The following is a 22819-nucleotide window of genomic DNA, read 5'->3' as shown; positions in this document are numbered from 1 at the left end:
CTACTTCAGACCAATCAAATCCATCTTAGAAAATAGATGTTTTATGCCTTCTTTAATTCTGGCCCCAAGTTGTACATTTTATATTGATTGGTTTTGGACACAGATTGAAAAATGACAATTCTCTGTGAGGGCAATGCATTCAGTGACCAGTCAGACATCTCTGCAGAAGGCTACCTTCTAAAAGGGATATGCGTGAAATATGGCTTTTAATTAAAAGACAACAGACTGCAGTGAACGGCCAGTGTAGAGCACTAAGGTCAGGTCGGCTTCCTCAGACCTTCGTCTCCATGAACACTCGCCTACGAATATTCATAAGAGCATTGTTACCGTGTCTCAGGCCGGGACTGAACAAGACGACTGGGCACCAGACAAAAAGGCCACACAGACGGCAGTCCAACAAAACCAGGAACTTGGGCTGTGGCTGTCCCCATGTTCTATCGTTAAGAGCCCCTTCAGGTGTAAGCTGATTAGCCGCAGGGGTGTCTGCCAGGCTCACCTGACCCCCACAGCCTGCCACACACGGCCACTGTAGATTGCAATGGCCAGCTGCTATCAGCTGCTAGATGACTACAGAGTCCATCTCTTCTCCCAGGCCATCAATAGCGATACTCACTTTTTTTAATCTCTTCTAGCTTCTCAATGTATTTGGTCATGCTGTTTCCTAGAAAGAGAGGGCAAATCTTAGATATGCTTTACTGTTGGGAAATGAATACCATCGTGAAATCAGGCTGAGGGTAAGCACCCTGTCAGCTGCTCTGTCCTGTTACGAGGGAACTTGGGAGAACAGGCAAATGAGCTGTGTGTGCTTGGTAAGCAGCCTTTCAGGTCAGGTACCAGCAGCTAGGGACAGGGAACCCATCAAGTGCTCTGCTCCACTGTGCACTGCCCCAACCTTCTTGGCCTCAGGCAATACAGACGATCGTTTATAGCCGCACTCCCTGTGTTTCCTTTTTATAGTCAGAGGTTTTCTGCCTCCTTCTATCTCCATAGCCTTCTGTGGTTAGGTATCCAGAGGAGGACGAAGAAAGAAGCAATCATCTTTGAATGTCTAGAAATCTGCCTCTGTGGCTGCCCAGGCAACGCTTCCCACTCCACTCTGTCTCTGCGGCTTCCCCTTCCCTTCCCCCGGCCTTGTGCTTCATGCTGATGCTGCAGCCTGAACCAGACCACACAATCTGGGCACTAGCGCTCATCATGGGCTTGGTGCGCCGAGCTTCCCACTGCTGTAGAGCACGCCCGACCCTCGTGTTTTATGGTCTGGTTCTACAGTACTCAGCACTAGCCAAGGTGGTTTGGAGTGTTTTCATGCTTTAAAACTGGCCCATGATCATTCTGGTTTCCAGATGAATTAAATTCTAGCTTTCAAGCCAGGGCTGTTATTATTATTATTATTATTTTGAACCGAGTGTGCTGCAATTTGATTTGATTTAACATGGCAAGTTCTATCTTGCACCTAAATATGGTAAATGAAAAACACTCAAAATAATTTTCATTTCTACAGTTTTTGCTCCTCTTTAAACCTTGAGACTCAGCCTAACTTCAGATCAAAGTAATGCTTTCAATGAATGACATAAACTCACATTGTAAAGCACTCTTCTGAATTTCTCTTCATGTTTGGGTCAGAAACTGAGAAAAAAATATCCTGTCTTAAACCCCCAAATATATTTTCAAAATCATACCATACTTATTTGTTTTTAAAATTTTACCATGATTCATCACAGAATAAAAATCCACTATTTTAGGATTGTTACCACCACCATCATCATCATTTTAGTCTGTTTTATCTTGTGACATGCTCTCTATCAGGATAGTAAGGGTGCAGTGTACCCCTAAACTCAGGTGGTGCCCTTCTAGAAGCTCAGCAAGCCATTGGGGCTGCTAAGGAGGCCTGAAGCCTTCTCAAGAGACACCCTGAATACGTTTCAGAAGACCCTCCCAAGCTACCAAGAACCAGACAAAAAACAAATAAATCTGTTTTAGAAGCTTTGGGTTTATCTTTCTTGGGTCAAAGCTCTCTTCCACCTTTTGTGGGGGAGGATATACAAAGGGAAAGAAAGAAAGAGCCAATACTCCTTAAATGTCTAAAGTAAGCCTTTTGACCGGAGAGCTAACCCGGGAATTCCACAGCAGAAGCCATGGACTCTTCCTGGATCCCACCCCTCTTCCTACTGCAGCTCTGAACTCAAGTGTGGACTTGCCAGTCAACCCAATGAGGTTCTGAGGAAAAAGCCGATTAGTTTGCTGCTCAGCGTCTTACAGTCTTATCCTAAAAACACTTGACACAAGAACCCTAGTGACAGGCCCCTTCCTGTCTCCTTCGCTGTGTGTGCTTCGAGTGGCAGTTTCTTTAGGTTGGGGAGCTTCAGGCAGTCTAGTAAGAAAGCTTGGCTCATCAATTAGCCCAGCAAAGCAGCAATGATTGGAGGATTAGTGTCCCCAAGGTTTCTTGTGTGGTTCAGAGAACCACCTGGCTCTTCTGCCAGTGTTTATTGTAACTGGTCGTGAAGATGGAACCCCAGGCCTCCTGCGTGCTAGGCAAGGACTCTACCCTAGGCGATGGCCACGGTTCTTCTGTGGTTTTTAAAAACATTATAACCTGTGTAAAGTGCTCTTTCTTTGATCATAGGACCATCAGATGCTACAAACTCCCTAAGGAATGGAAAACAACAGCTAGCCTCATTTATTTTATCTTTTATTAAAATTCTGCAGTGCTGGGGATTGAACCCACGGCCATTGAACATACTAAGTGAATGCTCTACCACTGAGCTATGTGCCCGGTCCTGAAAGCTAATTTCTTCACTATCAGTGTTTCCTGCAGGTTTGCATAGCACTCCATCTCACATCAGCAGACCTCCACCGGACGCTCAGAGGCAAGGGCTTCCCTGCATCCTTTGTTTTTCCTACTGAAGGAAAAAGGCAGGAAATCAAAACCCTCTTGTATTTCTACAAATACCTGGGGAAATTATGAGCAAATCTTTTTTTTTTTTCTTTTTTTTTTCTTTTTTTTCGGGGCTGGGGACCGAACCCAGGACCTTGCGCTTCCTAGGCAAGCTCTCTACCACTGAGCCAAATCCCCAACCCCAATTATGAGCAAATCTAAAGGGATAGTGACAAAGCGTTTTTCTTTAGAGCCTCCCATTCTTCTCCAGGTATGGAGGAGACAGACAGCAGAGGGCTTTTCACACGGCTTCAGCTAGAGAGAGGAGATAGCGAGCGAACGAGCGAGCAAGCCAGCGGGAGGACTGCCCCCGGCCCTGTAAACATCCGAGTGTCTGAGCAGTGGTACTTTATCAACTGTTTCCTAGTAATGTGTCAAGTAAGCACTTTGTCTCACTACATCTAATTGCAACAACATTACTGGAAATGGAGGAACTTCATAGGTCATTTATTTACAAACATGTCTTTTATACCAGAGGAGCCTGAAAAGCTATCAGAGAACTAATCTTTTAAGACTTAAAAAACATCAAGTATTACTGCCAAATTTCCCTAAATAAGACTAATTAAAAAGCCAGACAAAGGAAAATAAAAGCTCAGCAGCCGTCCACTGCCCAGTACTGAACTGAGCTCTAGTGTGGCTGCCGCCAGCAGCTTGCCGACTTTTCCAGCACAGTCCTCACGGCTTTCCTGGAGCTCGGCTAACGTTCATTTTCTAATGTCCCCACACTGGCTTCTCCAGCAGGAAGGAGCTTTTCCCTCCCTGCACTCCTACAGCAAGCAGCTCACAAGGCATTTATCACTGACTGGACTGCCTTCTCTACCCTCCTCAACAGAGCGCCCAAGGCTATTTAATCCGTGCACATCCACACGCACACGCACAGTCTTACTCCTGTGTTCTAGCGTAGGAGACACTGAAAAACATTGGCTGGGTGAAACATACTCTGAAACTCGGCCATTGGAAAAGTCCTGAGAGTAAGTTATTTTGTAATGTAAGCGATCACACCCTGTGATTCACACACCCGATTTTCTGACTTTCTTTAAATGGTGATGTACAACTTGATTGATACACGATTATGTTACAGGGTACCTATATGAGCCATCGACTCCGGTGGCCTCGAAACGCCTAAGGCGATATTTAGCTTCTACCTTGTTACCACTCAAGTTGCAACGAAAGATCTCTAACAAGAGTTCCCCAATTTGAATCAAGAGAAAGAAACAACTCCATCAGTAGCCCTGCGCAAAGACAGAGTACAATCGATTCAGGGAGTGACTCACTGGTTTGATTTTTTTCCCCCATTGTGTTGCTATAATTTAATAAGGCTATTTGTACTGAGCATGTAACAAAAGCAAATGATTCTGAGCAGCAGTAACTAGAGAGGGTAAGATTTATAAGGCAGGAATTCAGTTGCTAAGAGACAGCTCCACGGCTTTATTTTTCCTTCAATATTTCCCTCCTCTGTGGAGAAGTCCTTTTGGCTCAGAAGGAGCAGGAAGCGTGAACGGAGGCACAGTGGTCCTTTGTTAACCCAGATGAGTTATATGTGGGTCTACAGCTTTCTGGTTTGTAAAGGCCTTTCACACACATTCCTTCCCTGACATAAGAGACAAATCAAATACCAAATAAAAACGAAGTGCACGTAACCTGTAATGAGCTTGAGCGCTGAAGATCAAAACTATTAGTGAAGAGTCAGGAAAAGGAGAGACTAATGAAGAGAAAAGGAGATGATTGGTTACACAGATGTAACAAAAGGAAGGTGACATCCACAAAAATAAAACCATGTTAGAAAGACCGATGGAGGAGGGCTGCGGGATTCGGATTGCTGCAGAAATGGGTAAGACTGAGAACAGCACCGAGAGAGGACGCTGCAACAAGGAAAGATGAGCCCAGCTCAGGGAGAATGGGCCGGGTTACACAACGCCCCTCAGCGAAGCCGCTGGGCTGCACACATACCCAGACACGGTGCTCAGTACACAGCTAGGACTGGACAAAATGCTCACAGGCACGGCCAGATTCACCTAGGACCTATGAGACAAAGGAAGTGCTGGGAGTCAGTGTAATTCTGAGATGTCAGCGACAGCTCCACCAGGGTACAGGTTTCTGTGAGAAGTGGAGTCAGGAGTACAGACACAAAAGAGCCTCTTCCAAGAGGAAGGGACCTGCCTTCCAAGAAGATAAGACACGCCACAGAATTCTTGATTTTGTGTGTGCATGAATGATTCCAAATTGATCACTATTCTATAAGAAAGGATTAAAGGCTCATCTACTTAGCCTAGAGATGGGAACTGCTCATTCGTTCTGCCCATTTCCATGTCTCTGGCTACGGAGCTTAAAAACACGCCAAGGCTTACCTAGGAGCGCAAGGCCCTGGGTTCAGTCCCAGCTCAAAAAAAAGAACCAAAAAAAAAAAAAAACGCCAAGGTGAGACCTTCTCCTGGGCTCTCCGTCCCTCTTAGTGTTTTCTTAAGGAAGACTCCTCAACATTTTACCTATGGCAATGCTAACCTTTGGGCAAAATGAAGTGTTCAGGGCTGCTGTACCCCTTGAGAGCCCCCAAAGGCAGGCAGGCTGTCCATCCTAGCACATAACCCACAAGTTCTGCACACAAAAATACTTGAAAATGCAAACACTAAAGACCTCTCCCTAAAGTTGATTGATGGCTAAATGTGAAACACACACAAAACCAAATGTTAGGAAAGGATTTTGCTCCCACAATGACTATAAAATATTTGGGGGCTTGAAGCAATAAGGCATGCTCTGGCCCTTCCAAAAGCTATTACAGAACTAGTTTGAGAGACTTTGCTTCTAGGAAAGATGGGTAGATGTAATTTACCCCTCTAGTTAAGTCCCACAAAAACCCCAGACAACCCACAGCATGGGAACATACATCTGAAAATCATATTTCTGTTAAGAGTCCAGGATCCAGAATAAACAAAAGAACTTACAATGTGGAAAATAACCACGTTTAAAACGAGCAAATCATCTGAATAGACATCTCTCCATAGGAAATATACATGTGCCAATAAGCACACAAAATGGTGTTCACCATCGTTAGTCATCAGGAACACAGAAGTTAAAAGCACGTAAGATGACGGCCAGCACGGTGGATGAAGAGCAAAGCATTGGTGAGGGTGGGGAGAGGACACATCCCTCCCACATGGCTGGTGGCAAGGTAAAGTGATATGGCTTGATTAGAAAACTTTGGCATGTCTTCAGAAAAAAAAGAAGTATCGTATGACTAGTAATTCAACCCCTCCATATATACACACGAGAACTAGAAACACATGCACACAAAAACTTGCATATATTGATGTTCTTAAGACACACTACATTGAAAAAGTATGGGATACCCATATAATAGGGCATTATTTGGCAATGGAAAGGAATGGAGTACCAACTTATTTTAGGCAAGCTTAAAATATACTACACTATACAATGGTCAGAATAGGCAAATCCGCAGAAACAGAAAACAGGTCAATAGTTCTCAGCATTGTTAAAATGTTAATTCTCTCCAAACTGATAAATAATTCCTATAAAAAATCAGCCCTTTTATAAATGTAAATAGAATTATTCTTAAACGTACATGGAAAGGCAAGGGAATAGTTAAGAGAATTTTGCGAAGAACAGAATGAGAGCAATAAGGCTAACCCACTCTGGTATCCAGTTTACTGTGAGGCTACATTCATCAAGACTGTGTGGTATTGGCAAGAGACTACATATGCAGATCAAAGGGACAAAACAGAGACCAGGAAATAAGCCACATAAATATTCTCCTGACTGCTGACAAAGATGAGGGTGTCAGAGCAGGAGGACACTCCTAACTTAGAAAGTTAATCGTCACCTAAGGCAGCCGACTTCACATAAAAGCAGTACAAAATGTATCTTGAACTTAAACATAAAACCCAAAGACTTTTGGGAGAAAAGGGTGTCTGGGGTATAGTTTAGGCCAAAAGTTCTTAGATGATGGGATAATGATTACTAAGAGGAAACAGATAAAAAACGGACCTCATCGAGATGAAAAGCTTTTCTTCCTCAAAGATCATCGGGAGGAGAGGACAAGTTAGGGATGGAGAAAGGACACTTGCAAACCATGCCGCACCAAGGCTGGGGGTCCAGACTGCATAAGCAACTGGGAAGTCAGTGGTAAAAATGCAAGCAATCCAGTCAGCACCGACGTCAGCAAAGATGACAGAAGACAAATAGGTGCAAAGGAACTCCTCGGCAGCCACCGGGCAAGTGGGCAAGGGTGACGCTAGGATCCTGCGGGCCTCATCAGGATGGGCAAAACAAGGATGTGACGCCAGAGGCCTAGTGCAGGTGAAGGTGTGGACACAGTCACTGCTCATCGCCTGCTGCTGGGTGAGGTAGCCCCTTTGACGCGGTAGCCACTTTGGGAAAGTGTTTGACAGTTTCCTCTGGAGGGGGCAAGATCAGGAATTCAAGCTGGCTTGGGCTCTAGAAGGATTTGAGGCCAGTCTGAGCTACCTGAGACTTTGTCTCAAAGAGAAATAATGAACAAAAAAGCAAGTTGAATCAAACCAAATTACAATACGACCCAGCAACTATGTCTCTAAGCATTTATTCCAGAAAAAAACCTAAGACCTGCCCACACAAAAATCTGTAAATCAATGCCTACAGCACTAGTTTTTAAACTATCCCCAATAGGAAACAGTGTTAATGTCCTTCAACAAGTAATTGAATCAAGTACAGCCATACCAGGGAATACCAGCCGGTCACAAAGGAACAAGCTGCGGTTACACAGAAAAACTTAAGCTCCAGAAAGTTTGCCCCAGTGGAAAATGCCCATGCAGTCCGGACATGCATGGCTCTGTGGTAGAGCAATGGCCTAGCCTGTTTAAGGCTCTGTGTTTGCGCCTCAGCGATACACAAGTAAAGACAGCAAGGAAGGAGACAGAGGAGTGGAAGAACACGATCGAGAAGGCTGTATTCTGTGCAGCTCCATAGATGTAGCACTTGGAAGACAGAATGAGAGGCAGGAAATCTGCAGTTGTAGGAATCACAGAGGGATGGAGTGACGCGTGCGCAGGGCTCCTAAAGGGCAGCATGGCAGCCTCCGAGGGGATGGCAGTGCTCCACAGCTTGGCTGCACCTATTGATGCTGCCATCACCATAGCAATAGTGCAGGTTCAGAGACGCTGGGTGAAGAGTGTGTGGAATTTCCATTTCATTTCTTATAAGCGCATGTGAATCCACAATTATCTCAAAATAAAAAGCTTAATTAACAAAAAGCATTTAAAAACTCTCAGGATATAAAAGGATTCCAACATTTAATATGCACTACAAAATCAGATGTTAAGTACTGCATTAAATATTAAAATTAATTTCAGATACCATTATTGAGTCAAATTTTGGTTATGGCTTGGATTGAATAGATAGAAGAGGGTGGCACAAGTTCTTATTAGATTTCCATGAGAAAAAACTTATGAAAGTATAGATAAACCAAGATGTCTGAAATAAACCTGGGGTCTTAAATATTTATTTTATTTTATTTATTATGGTATAAGAAATAGAACCGAGCAAATCAGAAAATCTCCAGGTCACAATTTTTACCTCTTAAACAGTAGTAATATTTCTGCTTGCCATTCACACAGGATATGTGCAAGAATAAACATCTGTGTAGCACAGGAAACATTTTAAAGAAGTAGTACATGCAAACCTGGTCCATTGAAAACGTGTGCATCTATGAAAGAGAAGGAAGTGCAAAATGGAAGACTGATTTTTCAAGGAGCCTGGAGAAAGGTGAAGGCCGTGTGAGCAGACACAGCTCCCCTTCACCTCCCTTAGGTGTCTTCAGAAAACTCTGAATTGTGAGGTAAAGGCTGAAGGGAAAAGAAACAAGTGACCCAATCCTCACAAGACCTCCAATCCACTGGGATCTGGGCAGCATCAGCAGCAGAACTCAGATGCAGACAGCATAGAAGTTAGCAGGACGGCTCGCTTACAGCTAACTGCCTTTCACTGAAGGGCAACACTAATTCAATCTCAGCTGGTGTCGTCCCTTACTCAAGGCAGTCAGACTCCACGTGAGTCTCGGGGCTCTAGTTGCGAAAGCCACAACCCACAGCCATCCTCCGGTCTCCCAGAGTCCACACTTACACATGCAGTCAGCACTCTGCAAACACTGGACCGAACAAACATGCACATGTAAAATCTGCCGCTGTCAGTTTGATGGAGTACACTTAAGGTACTCCAAAATGGAATGTGACCTCCTGGTGTTTACTCAGGGTCAGCCCTGTAACTTATTGAACAATGGCTTCAGCTCCTAGGATTTCCTTTTCGTGATTTAGATGATTTCTAATGGGGTAAGCAATAACAACTGAATTTATGTGAGTGCAACCTTTTTACTGATAGCCTGAAAACAGCCTTCACAGATACCAGGCAAGGCAATGAGGTGCTTCCAGCGATGGCTGAGCCCAGTGTGATGGGTGCTTTCCTGTTTATCAACAACTATTAGATTTTTCTTTTAAAAAATTCTGTTTCTGATTTTTACATACCAGTATCCAGTCTTGACTTGACATGTTGATACCTTGGGTTCTGCGGTATCCGTCTGGTCAGATACTGCAAAAGAAAAAAGTTGACAAGGAAGGGGGTTAATGTGAGAATCGTGGTGGGCAAGAGGAACGCATCCTAAAATGTCAAACTCTAGAGATGAGTGAGGTTTAGAGGACCAACTGTCCCATACAGGCAGACTCTTGAGAGTGACATTCCCTTGGCTGGAGGTAATTTCCTTGTTTCTATCAAAGCATTTCCACATTTTATCAAAATAATCTCTGCGTACTATGTGCAAAGAAAAAGAAGACCTTGAAAGAGTGTCCTCCAATGAGGTAGCTATGCTGTCCTCCTTTGACGCCATTCTTTGTACATGGCTTCAGGGCCCTCTCCTCTGGACTCTCCTAGGTTTTGTCCACAGCTCCCTACAGTGTGGCAGGCGGGATCTAGATGCTCCAGATGCTGGCAGGCCAGGTCCCCTCAGCAGGCTCTGTGGAGCCCCACACATGTCAGCGTATGGCATCCGCTCTGCGGCAGCTGAGGCTCATGTTGAGCTCGGGTGAACTTATGGCCAGCAGAGGTGTCTATGTCAGATTTGCCTTGTGTTATGCTGTGTTCTGGTAGTTAACTCTGTGAACCCAAGCGTAGACAATCCCCCATATTAAATTCCTGTGGTGAATGCAAAAGCCACTAAGGAAGGGCAAGCTCAGAAGAAAGAGCTTTCTTGCTTTGGCCTGTTTCTGGTTTAGAGATACAAAAAGCGCGTGTTCTGTACAGGTAACTGCCTTCTGACCTTCACCTTCTGCGTGTGTCCCCATGTTACCTCAGTGATGTCTCCAGTTTAGGCAGATGGATAAGTACATCTATTATTGCTACAGTCAGTCGTGATCTTTTGTCTGAGGTCTGAACCATACTACCTACTTCCTAAGGAGAAACAGCGAACTGACAGAGACTGGCTGGATCGCATCCCTTTGAAAACGGGCAGGGGCAAGCATGCTGTTGGGAGGACTGTGAGATAAGTCACACCATCAAAACACCTTACAAAGCATAGAAATATAGCCTAGTCCACTCCTATGATCCATGTAACACCTGTTGGCCAGTTTTTGGATTTCAGAGACCAAGAGGAACTTTTTAAAACTGAGGGCACCAGAAAAGATGCTTATTACCAACTCCATGGCCTGAATTCCATCCCTAGGGCCCGCATGGTGGAAGGAGAGGACCAACTCCGGAAAGTTGTCTTCTGACCTTAGCACTGGGGCATGTGTGCGTGCGTGCGCGAGCACACACACACACACACACACACACACACACACACACACACACACACACACGTGCACACACAATGCCGTTTTTAAAATCTTACAAAACAAACTGGGGTACCTACATAAAATTATCCATTTTAAATTTTGCCAAGTAAGTACATAAAATCCTCACAACTTCCACTTGCTATTTTGTTTTTTAAGGTAAGTATATTTGCTTTTTAATTAAATTTCTTTTTCACCACATGAAAAATAAAACCATCTGCTTTTTTTGTTTGTTTGTTTGTTTTTGTTTTTTTGTTTTAAAGCACTGAAAATTGAACCTAGAGCCACTCACATGCTAGGCAACTACACTGTAACATTCTCAGCTCCACCATCTGCTATTTCAATTACCTAAAAGGTAAAGAAGAAAAAAAGAAAAGAAAAAAACCAACAAAACCCTCGGGGTAAAAAGGTCAGTTCCTTCATGTTATTAAAAAGCCAATGATATTGTCTGTGTTTTTCATTTCACACCAGGCAAGTAAAACCTCTATTATGAACACTGAGCACTGCTCCTCTGCTAGTGTCTACAATCACTAAGCTGACCTGCCCTCAGAAAAAATGGTGGAAAACCCGTTTCTCATTGTAATCTGTAATGGCTGCCTAGAAGGGCAGGCGATTGTGATGTCAGTTTCAATACCTTCCCCCGACGAAGATGGAGAAGGCTCTTAAGAGAAAGGACGGCATACACACATGGAGAAAGGCCTAGGCGGCGTTCCCAGCGGCAAACAATATCATGAAAAATTAAATAGTGAGCTAAGTCCAGCAAAATAACACACATGCACATGCACACACACACTGTTTCACTTATCTTCAGCTGAGGGACTGTTCTCCCTAGTCTATATTTTTATCATTTCTATACCCTATTTCCTGTTTTTCCTTCTGTTTTGTTTCCTAGCAAAGCTTCTTTTGAAAAATTCCAGGCTAGTCCCTGCTGAACCATGGAGATTTGTCCATACCTAAGCCAAAATAGCTGAGCAGTGAGGGGGCCTCTGGGGACCAGGTGTGGTGGCGGCAGAATGGTGAGGGAGGGAGTGTGGACAGCCGCAGCTGCCGAGGCCTCCCCGCCCCCAGTTTTCCCGTACATGGACTAATGAGAAATCCATATGCTGCCGGAGAGACCGTCAGGTCCTCTCCGAGTTCTCAGCTCAGTTCAGTTCTTAGTCTTTGGTGGACTCAAATCCACAGTAAGCTCTGTGGGCTGCATTGCCAGCACAGTGCTGCAGGCTCTAAAGAGGAGGCACGCTTTCCTCCTGAAAACCCCGGCCTTGGGATGGCAGCCTCTTGACCTACTGACCAACTGGCTACGTTTCCAGGATATGCACAGGCTGGAATGGTGGGGACTGAAAGCACTGTGAGGAGAAGCTGTTCCTTCTACAAAGACTTAGTGAGCACAGTTCATCCCATGGACATCTATTACTGAGTGCCTAGAAGAAGTAGGTCCCTATGTGGGACAGAGGTAAAAGCAGGCCTGGCCAGCAGCTCTTGCTCCCTGCCAGTATATAGGTGTCAAGGTGATGAACAAAGAGAGGGAACAGAGGGGGTGGGAACTCGAGACCAGTACCTTAACAAGAACAAGGGCAAGGAACAGCAAGGAAGGAACTTGCTGAGCCAAATTCTGAGGGTCATGGAGGTTAGTGAAGTGTCAGAAGTAGCAGGTGGGCACTCTAAGGCCCTGACAGAGAAAAGCATGGAATCAATGTGCGGGTGACTTCTCAAGAAATCCAGTGGACAGTGGAAGGCATGGATTACTGTGGGCCGTGAGAGAACAAATGTCATTGGAGAGCCATGCCATAGGCATATCACAAAGGACCTTCTATCAAAACACATAAGGCACTGCATCGTGTTCTGTCAGCCAGTAGATTCCAACAGATGCAATTTCACCAGCTCTGTGCCCAGGGACTTTTATCACGGTCGGGAGACATTTTGGGTTGTCATAACTGGGTAGTAGGGTGTACCCTTAGCATTTTCTAGAGGAGACAAGGGACACTGGTTAACATCCTATAACATAACACAAGAGCCAGCCCAGATGTCAACGGTGTGGAACTGAGGAGCCCAAGAGAAGATGAGGGGAGGCCGCTGAAGGCTTAGGGCAGAGTGATGAGACCTTATTTACCTTTTGGGATGACTGATCTGCAAAATGTGAGAATATGATCATAGACAAGAAAAGAGGCACAAAAATCAGTTAAGGGGATAGGAAGCCCTAAAAAGAAGTTTCGAGAAATCTTTGAAATGTGAAGCTGGGGTTGTAGCTCTGTGGTAGAGTTTGTTCCTAGTGCCACCCCAACCCTATCTTTATAATGCAAAGTCAACATGGCTGCTCGCAGACCACTGTACAAAAGAGGGCAGTGGCACTCTAACCCCCAGAGAAGGCAGTAAAAGAAGCATATATGCAAAAGCATCATTGTGACATTGGGGACATATTAAGTATGAGATGTTTGTAGGTTATCAAAAACACAAATGTCCAGCTGGCAACATGGGCATAGAGATCAGGAGAGAGCCAGGCTAAATAACGATTTGGGGATAATTTGACTATAAGTAGCGCATGAAACCATGGAACTGGCCAATATCACTCTAGGAAACGGTGCACACTGAGAAGAAATTTCCTGACAGTAACAGCCAGGAGGGGAAGAGAAGCCTTGGCTGGGATTCAGGAGAGGCAAAAGACAGTGGAGTAAACACATTACAGAAGAGTTAAGCAAGCAACCAACACAAAGCAAAGCTGTCAAAGCCAACAACATGAGGCCACACAAGAACAGGTGAACGGGAATCCAGGTAAAGCAACAGAACAGAAAGGTGCATCAGATGTCTGAGAAGGAAGGGGTGGGAGCAGTAAGGCGACTGATGTCTTTCTGATCTTCTCTCCAGAGTTGCCAAGGATGAGCTCGCTCTGTCTCTGTCTCTCTGTTTGGTGTTATTGTTTTGGGAGGAGAAAGGACTTAAGGATGCTTACAGGTGAATGAGCAGATGCCTAGAGCCCAGGTGGAACGGGAAACTTTTGATACATAGTTAAAATAAAGACAAGATCTGTGGTCACCCTGAAGTTCACCATGAGAGAGCAAGAAGTCGGGAAAGTCCATGTTCGTAAATTACTACAGGCGTTTTTAGAAATGACCAAATATGTCAAGGGCCCTTCGAGGGACACATCACTAAAGAGGTAGTGCCTAAGTCACTCTTCTGTGTCTGTGATAAACATGACCAAAAGCCACCTCAAGAGGAAAAGACTCGTTTGACTACATGTCCTGATCTTTGTCCATCTTGGAACAGGGGTCCAACCTTGTACCTCTCTCAGTATCTGTTCCAAACCTTGTGCTAATAAAGGAGATACTTGCCAAGTACAATGAAGCCCAATGGCACACACATGTAACTCAGCTGCTCTGGAGGGTTAGGTGGGAGGGCTGTGAGTTCTAGGCCAACCAGGGCAACTCTTTAAGAAGCCAACTCCCCCACCCCCACCAACTCAACATGAAGAGAAGCACATGCATAAACGTACACACACACACACACACACACACACACACACACACACACACCCACACACACCATGAAGGCCTATGCACATTAGTACCACAGGAGTAGCACACCATCTGAGGCTCTTAGAAGTCTGAAAGAAAGTCGTTCAGAGATTGGGTTAAGAAAACAGGTTTCATGGAAGAACGGGCACTAGATAACGAGGGAGGTGGAAAACGTATTCCAAGTAGAAGTAAATTCTAACAGCAAGGGTTGGGGATTTAGCTCAGTGGTAGAGCGCTTGCCTAGCAAGCGCAAGGCCCTGGGTTCGGTCCCCAGCTCCGAAAAAAAGAAAAAAAAAAAAAATTCTAACAGCAAAGCCATTTTAAGGGTATGTTTGAAAAACAAATTGTTCTATTAGCTAAGGAAAGTTGAAAGCCAGCAGAGTGGCAACCGCCCCTCTCATTTAGTAAGCATGGCCTATGTTGTTTGACATCTGACTGAGCATTTAACCGTTAGCCTCTGCGAATCAGAACTCCTGCCAGGGTTTTCACCGGAGCTCGCTGGTAAATTTCCATGGATCTCATGAAACTCTTGAAAAATTCTGTGTATGACAGGGTCCTGGGTTTTCACCAAATTTCCAAAGGGTTATGCACTCCCCAAACCTCAATAGCCATAGGCTGTGCAGTCCTGGAGAGTGAGGCTCTACAGGGATGAGCCTGACTGTGGACTAGGAGTGAGGACCGGCTCTCCTCAACAATGGGACACACTGAAAATCCTGAGAGGTGAGTCGGACAGTCACAGCAGTATTTTAGGAGGCCACTGCTTTGCATACCGACAGATTATGCAAAGTAAGACGCAGCTCTGTGAAGATATGAATCTGGAGAAGAAAGGTTAACGAGCTTTCTGAAGAAAAATTACAACAGCACAAGGCAAACCACCAGCAGCAGACGCCTGAACCACAGGAGCTTCTGATTCACCATCTCTCAACAGAGGACTCGTGCTGGTTGGCACACTTGCGTTTTGTTTTTCTTCTTTAAGTCACTGTACATTTGCTTCAGAATCTCCCCACTTGTATGTCTGTCCACAAATGAGGGGAGTGAGTATTGGTCCTTAGGTAATCTCACCTAAAATAGGGTTGTTTTTTGTTGTTGTTGTTGTTGTTGTTGTTGTTGTTGGTTTGTTTTGTTTTGGTCAGAGGAACTTTTAAAAGTGGATGTCTTACTTGATCCTGTTATGCTAATACCAAGCAGTCATCTTGACTCCATGTACACTGATACCTTCCTCAGTAGCCACTACTTGTGGTAAACTGTGTATTTCACAATGGAGTCAAGCTTTCCCGTCCCATTAGACTGTGGTTTTACAGTCCGCTGACTGAGACATGAGGCCTATGGCTTTCCTCATCTCCAGACTCCAGTGAGCCTGGGACGATGACGGAAGAAAGTGACGATGATGGAAGGAAGTGACATGCTGGGAAAGGCTACTACGGCTTCCACCTGGCTCTCTTGGGCCACTTGCTCTTAGAATTCAGCCATCAAGAACGGAAAGGTCCAGGCCACATGGAAAGGGCATTTGTGAGGGAGCTCCAGCCAACAGGCAGCATCAACGGACATACACATAAATGGAGGTTCTGACAGAACTGTAGCTCCATGCTGTCTGCGCAATCACATGAGGTTTTCATGAGAGAACCATCGAGCAGGGCCAGGAGGAATAAATGGAAGAAGGCTTTCTGCCAAGCCACTAAGTAAGGGTATTATTCAGAGCAAATCAACAGATCACAGGAGAAGTGCCCCACTCTTATTCTCTTCTGCCAAGATTCTTAAGTCTAACGGTGGCAAAAGCCACCACTCTCTGTCTGGACTTTACTGTCATCCACTGCAATGACTACTGTTCCCCGCCATTCGACTGTGGCTCTCATGCCAGCTAACCAACATCAGAAATCTACTCGCCAAGCATAATGCAGACTTTGCCTAACTCTCTTGATCCTTCTATACCACAGGAGAGAATGTTAAAGCCACCCCCCCCACACACACCTGTCTACTGCATTGGCTTCAGTAATCTCTCCCTCCTCTGACATACCACTGATACATGACTCATTCCCTTAATTACTGTGTGTCTCAGGATTCCACCTTCTCACTCAATACACGCTCTCTGAATCAGACTCACACGGGTTTCCTTTTATAGGCTTCCACTCTCTGAATGGTAGGATTCTACCCTTAACTCCTCCTTTCAGTTTCAGACATATTCACTTATTGTCAAGTGCTTATGGAGCTTCTCCGGCTGAGGACGGCAGTGAGGATCAGGTAAGGCAACCTTATCGCACGTTCTTGTAAGCATGTCAGAGGACACGTGAGCGAATAAGGTCTTTGAGGCTGTGGATGACTGGACTAGAGAACAGAATGGACACATCATCAGCTTTCACTCCCTCCCAAAACCTCAGTAAGGATTTCATTAAGAAATATCTACGGACATAAACAACCCGAGTGCAGAAAGAGGGGAAGTGATGGCGACTGAGCGCTACAGTGCTCAAACCCAGAGAAGCGGTGACTGTGGAGGCAGAATCCTAGGGAACAGGCAGTTACGTGGCTGGCAGAGGGGTAGGCCCTGTATCACTAGACATCAACAACTGAAAATGATCGACTGGCTTGTGACAGCTGAAGGATAAGAAGGGCCAGGAGAAGCCCAGGACAGTTTTTAAAAGGCCAAAGAATTGGGTGCCTCATGTGTCCCCCACAATGGGAAAGAAACGGAGTGTCTGCGTAAGGGTTCATGAAAGCTCTTAGGAGTTGGTTCTCGAAAATCACCCCACTCCCACACATGTACACGCCACTGTACCAGACAATTATCCTTTGCCCATCTTGGTAAATGTCACCGTCTGTAGCTCACCATCGGCAGGCCTCTTCTCAATAAAAAATAAAATTCAATATCTCCATCACCTTTTAAAATTTACTCAGAAACGTAAATGGACAACAGGGGTGGGGGTGAAAGAAGTCTGAGAATAGCATCGGTGTCCTTATGAAGGGACACGAGTGGTCAGGGAGATGGCTCGGCTGATAGAGTGCTTGCTATGTGAGTAGGAGGACCTGAGCTCTAATCCCTATCCCTCACATAAAACGCTAGGCATGATGGTATGCATGTACCTGTAAGCCTAGCAGTAGGCAACGGGATGGGGATGGGATGGGGATGGGGATGAATAGATTCCTGGAGCTCACGGAACAGCCAGCTGAGCTCAAGCAAAGAGCTCCAAGTTCAGTGAGACCCTGTCTCGAAACAGAAGATGGAGAGTGGCAGAGGAAGACACTGAATGCTGAATTTGACCACACGTGCACGGGAATGAACACATGTGCATGCATAGACCACACCTATACCCATGAATAAACTTTTTGTTGTCTGTTTTTATTTATTTATTTTTTTTTGAGAAGTGACTCACTATGTAGCCCTGGCCGTCCTGAAACTCTCTATGTAGACAGGCTGGCCTTAAACTCACGAAGATCTCCTTGTCTGTGCATCCTGAGTGCTGGGATTAAAGGCCTGTGTGCCACTGTGCCTGGCTTCACAAGTCAACTTTTAAAAAACACAATGTAACATTTTAAAAAGAGACACCAGTGAATGTCTCTCTTCTCACTTTCACTGTGAGGATTCGGTAAGAAGGTAGCCATCTACAAATAAAGGCAGTCCTCAGCAGAACTGGGATCAGCTGGCACCCAGAGCTTCAAGACATATTGTTAAGTGGGGGGAGAAAAGCAAGTCAAAACACCATATGTACAATATAACATTTATGGAAAACAAAATTACAATACAAATCTCTCTTTGCTACCCGGCATAAAATTTTCAGTATAGTGTATAGAGAGCAAGTTTTGGGAAAGATAATTATGAAAAAATTATGGTGATAGTGATGTAGGAAGAATTTCTACATTATTTATAAAGATGTAGAATAAAAATAAAATTTGATAGTAAGAATTACAGACAGTGATAATGATGTAGACACATTATTCATTAAGAAGTATAGAGTCAAAGTAAGGGTATATAGAAACTCCAGGGAAAACAAAAAGGAGGAAGGAACTTAAATCCTAATTATTACTCGTTGTTCAAAAAAAAAAATCCAAACACTATTTACACAGTCACCAACAATGGCAACAAAAAGGAAATAAAAGGCTCAGGCATTAGAGCAGGAAGCTAAGTGTGGAGGGTCATACTTGTAATCCTAGCACTCGAGAGCCTGAGGCTGGAGGACGACGGTGAGCTCCAGTGTGAGACCCAATCTCAAAAGATTAAGAAAAACAAAACAAAAAAGACACAAAGACATTTTGCAGAAGAGGTTATCTAGATGACAGATAAAAACTGCCAGCCTTTGTGTCCATTAGAGAAGTACAATTAAAACCCTAATAAGGGTTAGTGGGATGACTCAGTCAGTGAAGACCCTCACCACCAAACCTGGCAACATACATGGTGGAAAAACCATCTCCCACAAGTTGTCTTCTTACCTCCACACACAAACCATCAAACGCACACGCACAGGCACAGGCACAGGCACAGGCACAGGCACACGCACACACACGCCATTTTCTAACTAAATATATGTTTACCATACAACTCAGCCACTGAACTCCCGGGTACCTACCTATTTGTCAGAAATGAAGATTAATGTCCACACAAAAGCTGAAATCTTGATTTCTAATAGTCTCAGACTGAAAGCAATCAAAATGTTTTACACTGACTGGATGAGTTAATGAGTGAACAAACTAGTCTTCCCATACTACAGAGTACTAGCCAACAACTAAGGGGTCAACTGCATGTATCACCCTGGGGTGTCTCAAGGACACTATCTTGAGTAGAAAGAGAAAGCCATTGGAAAAGGTCATGCACTGGATGGCTCTATTCCTACAGCATTCTTAAACTGGCGATATAGAGATGGAAAACATATTTGTGGTTGCCAGGGATGAGGACAGTATGAGAAGAAAATGGATGTGATTGGGAGGGGTACCATGAGGGAGCTACTGTGGTAATGAAGTTCTTTACTGTAACTGTAGCTCTGTGTATGTGCACATATGTGATGAGATGGCCTAGAACTATACACAAATTGTACAAGCTTAAATACTCTAGTCCTGATGACGTACTTTACTGCACTGTGGAAAGCTGAGGGAAGGGCACACAGACCTCTGCACTATTTTAACACTTCTCTGCAAATCTACAAAAAATAAAGTGGTTTTTTATTAAGGCTATCAGAGTGAGAAAACAGCTCTTAAAAATTAAAATGGTGGAGGTCTGGGAGATATCCTAGAAAAATGATGGCTGAGCAAGCACGAGGACCTGACTTTGATTCCCAGAACCCATGTGGAAAAGCTCAACAAACAAACAACCCATGGTAAACAGCATCTGAGGGGCATATCTGAAGTTGCTGACCTACACATATACAAATACACATATACACGGATCCTGTACATGTACCCATACACATACAACTCACACACATATACACACACTCGCACACAGCAGAAATTACAATCAATACAAAAATTAGAAAATAAAGTGTGCTCTCTCTCTCTCTCTCTCTCTCTCCCTACCTTCTTGGTGTAGCCTTGGCTGTCCTGGAACTCACACTGTAGATCAGGTTGGGATTAAAGGCGTAAGCCACCACCCAACATAAACTTAAATTTCTTAAAGCAGAAAGACAAAATTAGAAAGACAGGAGATAGAAGTGGGGTGGGGGGTGGGGGGATCAGAACCAGTTTCCATGGGTATAGTATTAAAACATTGAACCCAAGAAAGAGGGTGGACGAAATGAAGTCAGCAGTAAAATAACTCAAGAAAAGATTTACAGAGTGGAAAGATACAAGTTCCTGGTGTCTACCAAAGTGAATGAGAACAGGCCATAACAAGGAATCCTTTTGTGAGAAGTCGTCATTACACAGGGAACAAGATGAAGCTTCCTGAGAGCAACAAGTCACAAAGCAACAGGATGGCTTTGGGTTTCTCTACGGACACACTGGCTGCCGGGTCACAGCACAATGTTTTCAAGATGTTGTTTTCCAACCAAGAAGTCTGTCCTCAGCCACGCACTCAGGAAAAAAAAAAAAAAAAAAAAAGAAGAATGTAGAATAGAGACAGTTTTAGATATGATATTTTGGGTACAAAAATACATATGCATTCTTTCTCAAGAATTCCTGGAAGCTGCCCTCCACTCAAAGAAGGCAGTAAAGACAGCAATTATTTACATCCTTCCTCTCTGACAGACTCTTTTGTCCTATATTTCCGGTTTCATTCGTGAGGGCCAATGGCCCCAGCTGGGGATGGAAGTCCTCTCTCTACCTCAGTGCCCTCTCTCAAGGGTGATCGTGCTTGACCGTGGGCTTCATACCTAAGGTTTCTCCTTAATTATGTCCCCACTCCCTAGCATCAGTTCAGACTTCTATCAACATAATCGCCTAATCAATGTCTCCGCTCCTTGCCTCGGCCTGCCCAACTCCATCCACCACAGTGTGGTTATAATGCCGCCTAAAATGTAAATCTGACCCCATGACTAAAACTCCTTAAAAACTTCTTGAGTGCTGACCAATAGGCAGGATAATGGTGTGGCCACCTTTCAACTACCTCGCTCACCCCTCATAGGCGTCTAATATTGATATTATTTTAGTTGACAAAACATAATTTCTAGGGCATAATGTTGGCATGCACACACACACACACACACACACACACACACACACACACACACACACACACACACACACCGTTAGTAAATATAGTCATTACCTCCCTTTTTGTGAGGAGAGTTTTGAAATTTTCTCCTGGCTAATCTGAAATATACATTAAATTTAGAGTTCAGCTATCCTGTTGTGCCATCTCAACATTTTAGTCCTCCTGACAAACTTTCTATCCTGCAACCAGCATCTCTCTGTCCCAGACACCCCATCCCTAACTTCTGGTGACCGTTATTCTAATTTCTACTTCATTGAGTTGGACTTTAGATTCCAGACATATACACAATATTTACACATTACTATCAAGGCTGAATAGTGGAAGTACATGCCTTTAAAATCCAGCATTTAGGGGCTGGGGATTTAGCTCAGTGGTAGAGCGCTTACCTAGGAAGCGCAAGGCCCTGGGTTCGGGTCCCCAGCTCCAAAAAAAAAAAGAAAAAAAAAAAAAAAAAAAATCCAGCATCTATGAGGTAGAGGTAGGTAGATCTCTGTAAGTTTGAGGCCAGCCTGGTCTACATATCGAGTTCCAGGACAACCAGAGCTACATAGCGAGACAGTCTCAGGAAAACAAACAAATAAAACAAAAACAACCAACCAAAAACATAAAATAAAACAGACATTACTATCACGGCACTCCAATACACACGCCACAGTTTCCAAAAACACCAGCCGTTCACCAAGAAATCGGAGACCTACAACTGGTGTTTGATATGAAGGTGCAGAAGGCCCCTCTCAAACTGCCTTTTGTTCTGTAGACTCTCCTACTGGGGCTTGGTAGGAGTTCTAACTCTCCATAACTTCACATGTGCTGTTCTAGTAAGCAAAGCTCTTCACCTGACCCATGAATGGCCTTGATAGGTTGGGACCTTTCCAGATCAAGAACCTCCCTCCTACTCTCAACTGAGTGCTGTCTTTTCTCTTACATCTCTCTACTCAACTTCAGTTTACAAGTTTCCATCACTAGGCTGAACTCTACCGTAGAGGCTTTGTCGTTCTTTTGTCGGTCTGGTACTTGTTTGGTAAGAGTCAAATAATACTGGGTGACATTAAACTGCTACAAATGCACAAGGGCACTGAAGGTAAGCCAGGTGCACAAAGTAAACGGTACCATAGAAAGGGTCCTATTTTGCTCCCTTTGCAATGGCGGCCTGGTCTGGGGTACCCTGACTCTGAGAAGTGATGTGCCCCTTCATCTCCTTCCATGTTTCTGGGGGGTCTTTGATTTTTACTGCTTTTGCAGGTGTCACTCTAGACTGTAAACTCTTTGAAGGCAGGGGCTGTGTCTTTATGTACTTGGCTCCTCCAAGCCTCAAACACTGGGGTCCGGTCGGCCTTTGGAGAGTGAGCACGCCTGGCACCACGGGGTGCCTTTTCACGCAGAGCCTAGACCTGCCCCGCCCCAGGCCCTGCGCTCGGCCCCCTCCTCACGCTGGCCACTTCCCGCCTTCCGGGCGGCGGAAGTGGCCGGCTGTTCGTCCCTGCCCACGTGGCGCCTTTTCCGGTGCGCCCGCCCCCTCCGGCTCTCGGGTCCGGACCTGGCCCTCACCTCAGGATTCCCAATGTGCCTCCGGGCAGACATATTTGCTCCAACCGACCACGCTCGGGGTTCTAGCCTCACGTCTTGCCACTAATCTAGCTTCCTACCCCCACAGCCCCCGCTCAGCCGCCTCCCTGTAACCTCTCTTCCGATTGGCCTGGCTGCCCAGGTCAGCCAATAGAGGCTCCGTTTACTGCCTCGGCCCGAGCGAGGGAGAGCGAGAAGCCGCTCAATGGTTGCCAAGGGCAACGCGGGACGCCCGCTAGAGCAGCTTGAATCCTGGCCGCCAGCTCCTGCCTGAGCGCGGGAAGAAAGAGGGGGGAGGGGGAGCTGGCGCCTGCGCAGACCTGAGAAGAAGGGTCTGGCCTCAGGCTGGAGAGAGAACACA

The 22819-nt window shown here is 45.1% G+C and overlaps 1 protein-coding gene across 2 annotated transcripts in view; it reads right to left on the bottom strand.

The window, feature by feature from the left end:
* The window catches only part of Cep41 (centrosomal protein 41), a 39669-nt gene extending 17150 nt beyond the window's left edge, over positions 1 to 22519 (bottom strand). Inside the window, exons 1-3 of one of the 2 annotated variants that reach the window (XM_032906804.1) lie at positions 22441 to 22519; positions 9451 to 9514; positions 614 to 661 (exon numbers count right to left, since the gene is read on the bottom strand). In XM_032906804.1, coding sequence (XP_032762695.1) covers positions 614 to 661; positions 9451 to 9514; positions 22441 to 22473 — 145 coding nt within the window. In that variant the 5' untranslated portion in view covers positions 22474 to 22519. The remainder of the gene's footprint in view (positions 1 to 613; positions 662 to 9450; positions 9515 to 22440) is intronic. The other variant, XM_032906805.1, reaches the window with a different exon arrangement.
* Between the last annotated feature and the right edge of the window lie 300 nt (positions 22520 to 22819).

Source organism: Rattus rattus, chromosome 6, assembly GCF_011064425.1.
Source record: "Rattus rattus isolate New Zealand chromosome 6, Rrattus_CSIRO_v1, whole genome shotgun sequence".
Lineage (NCBI taxonomy): Eukaryota > Metazoa > Chordata > Mammalia > Rodentia > Muridae > Rattus > Rattus rattus.
The sequence above is the reverse complement of the archived record's forward strand: the minus strand, read 5'-3'. Positions and strand labels throughout refer to the sequence as shown.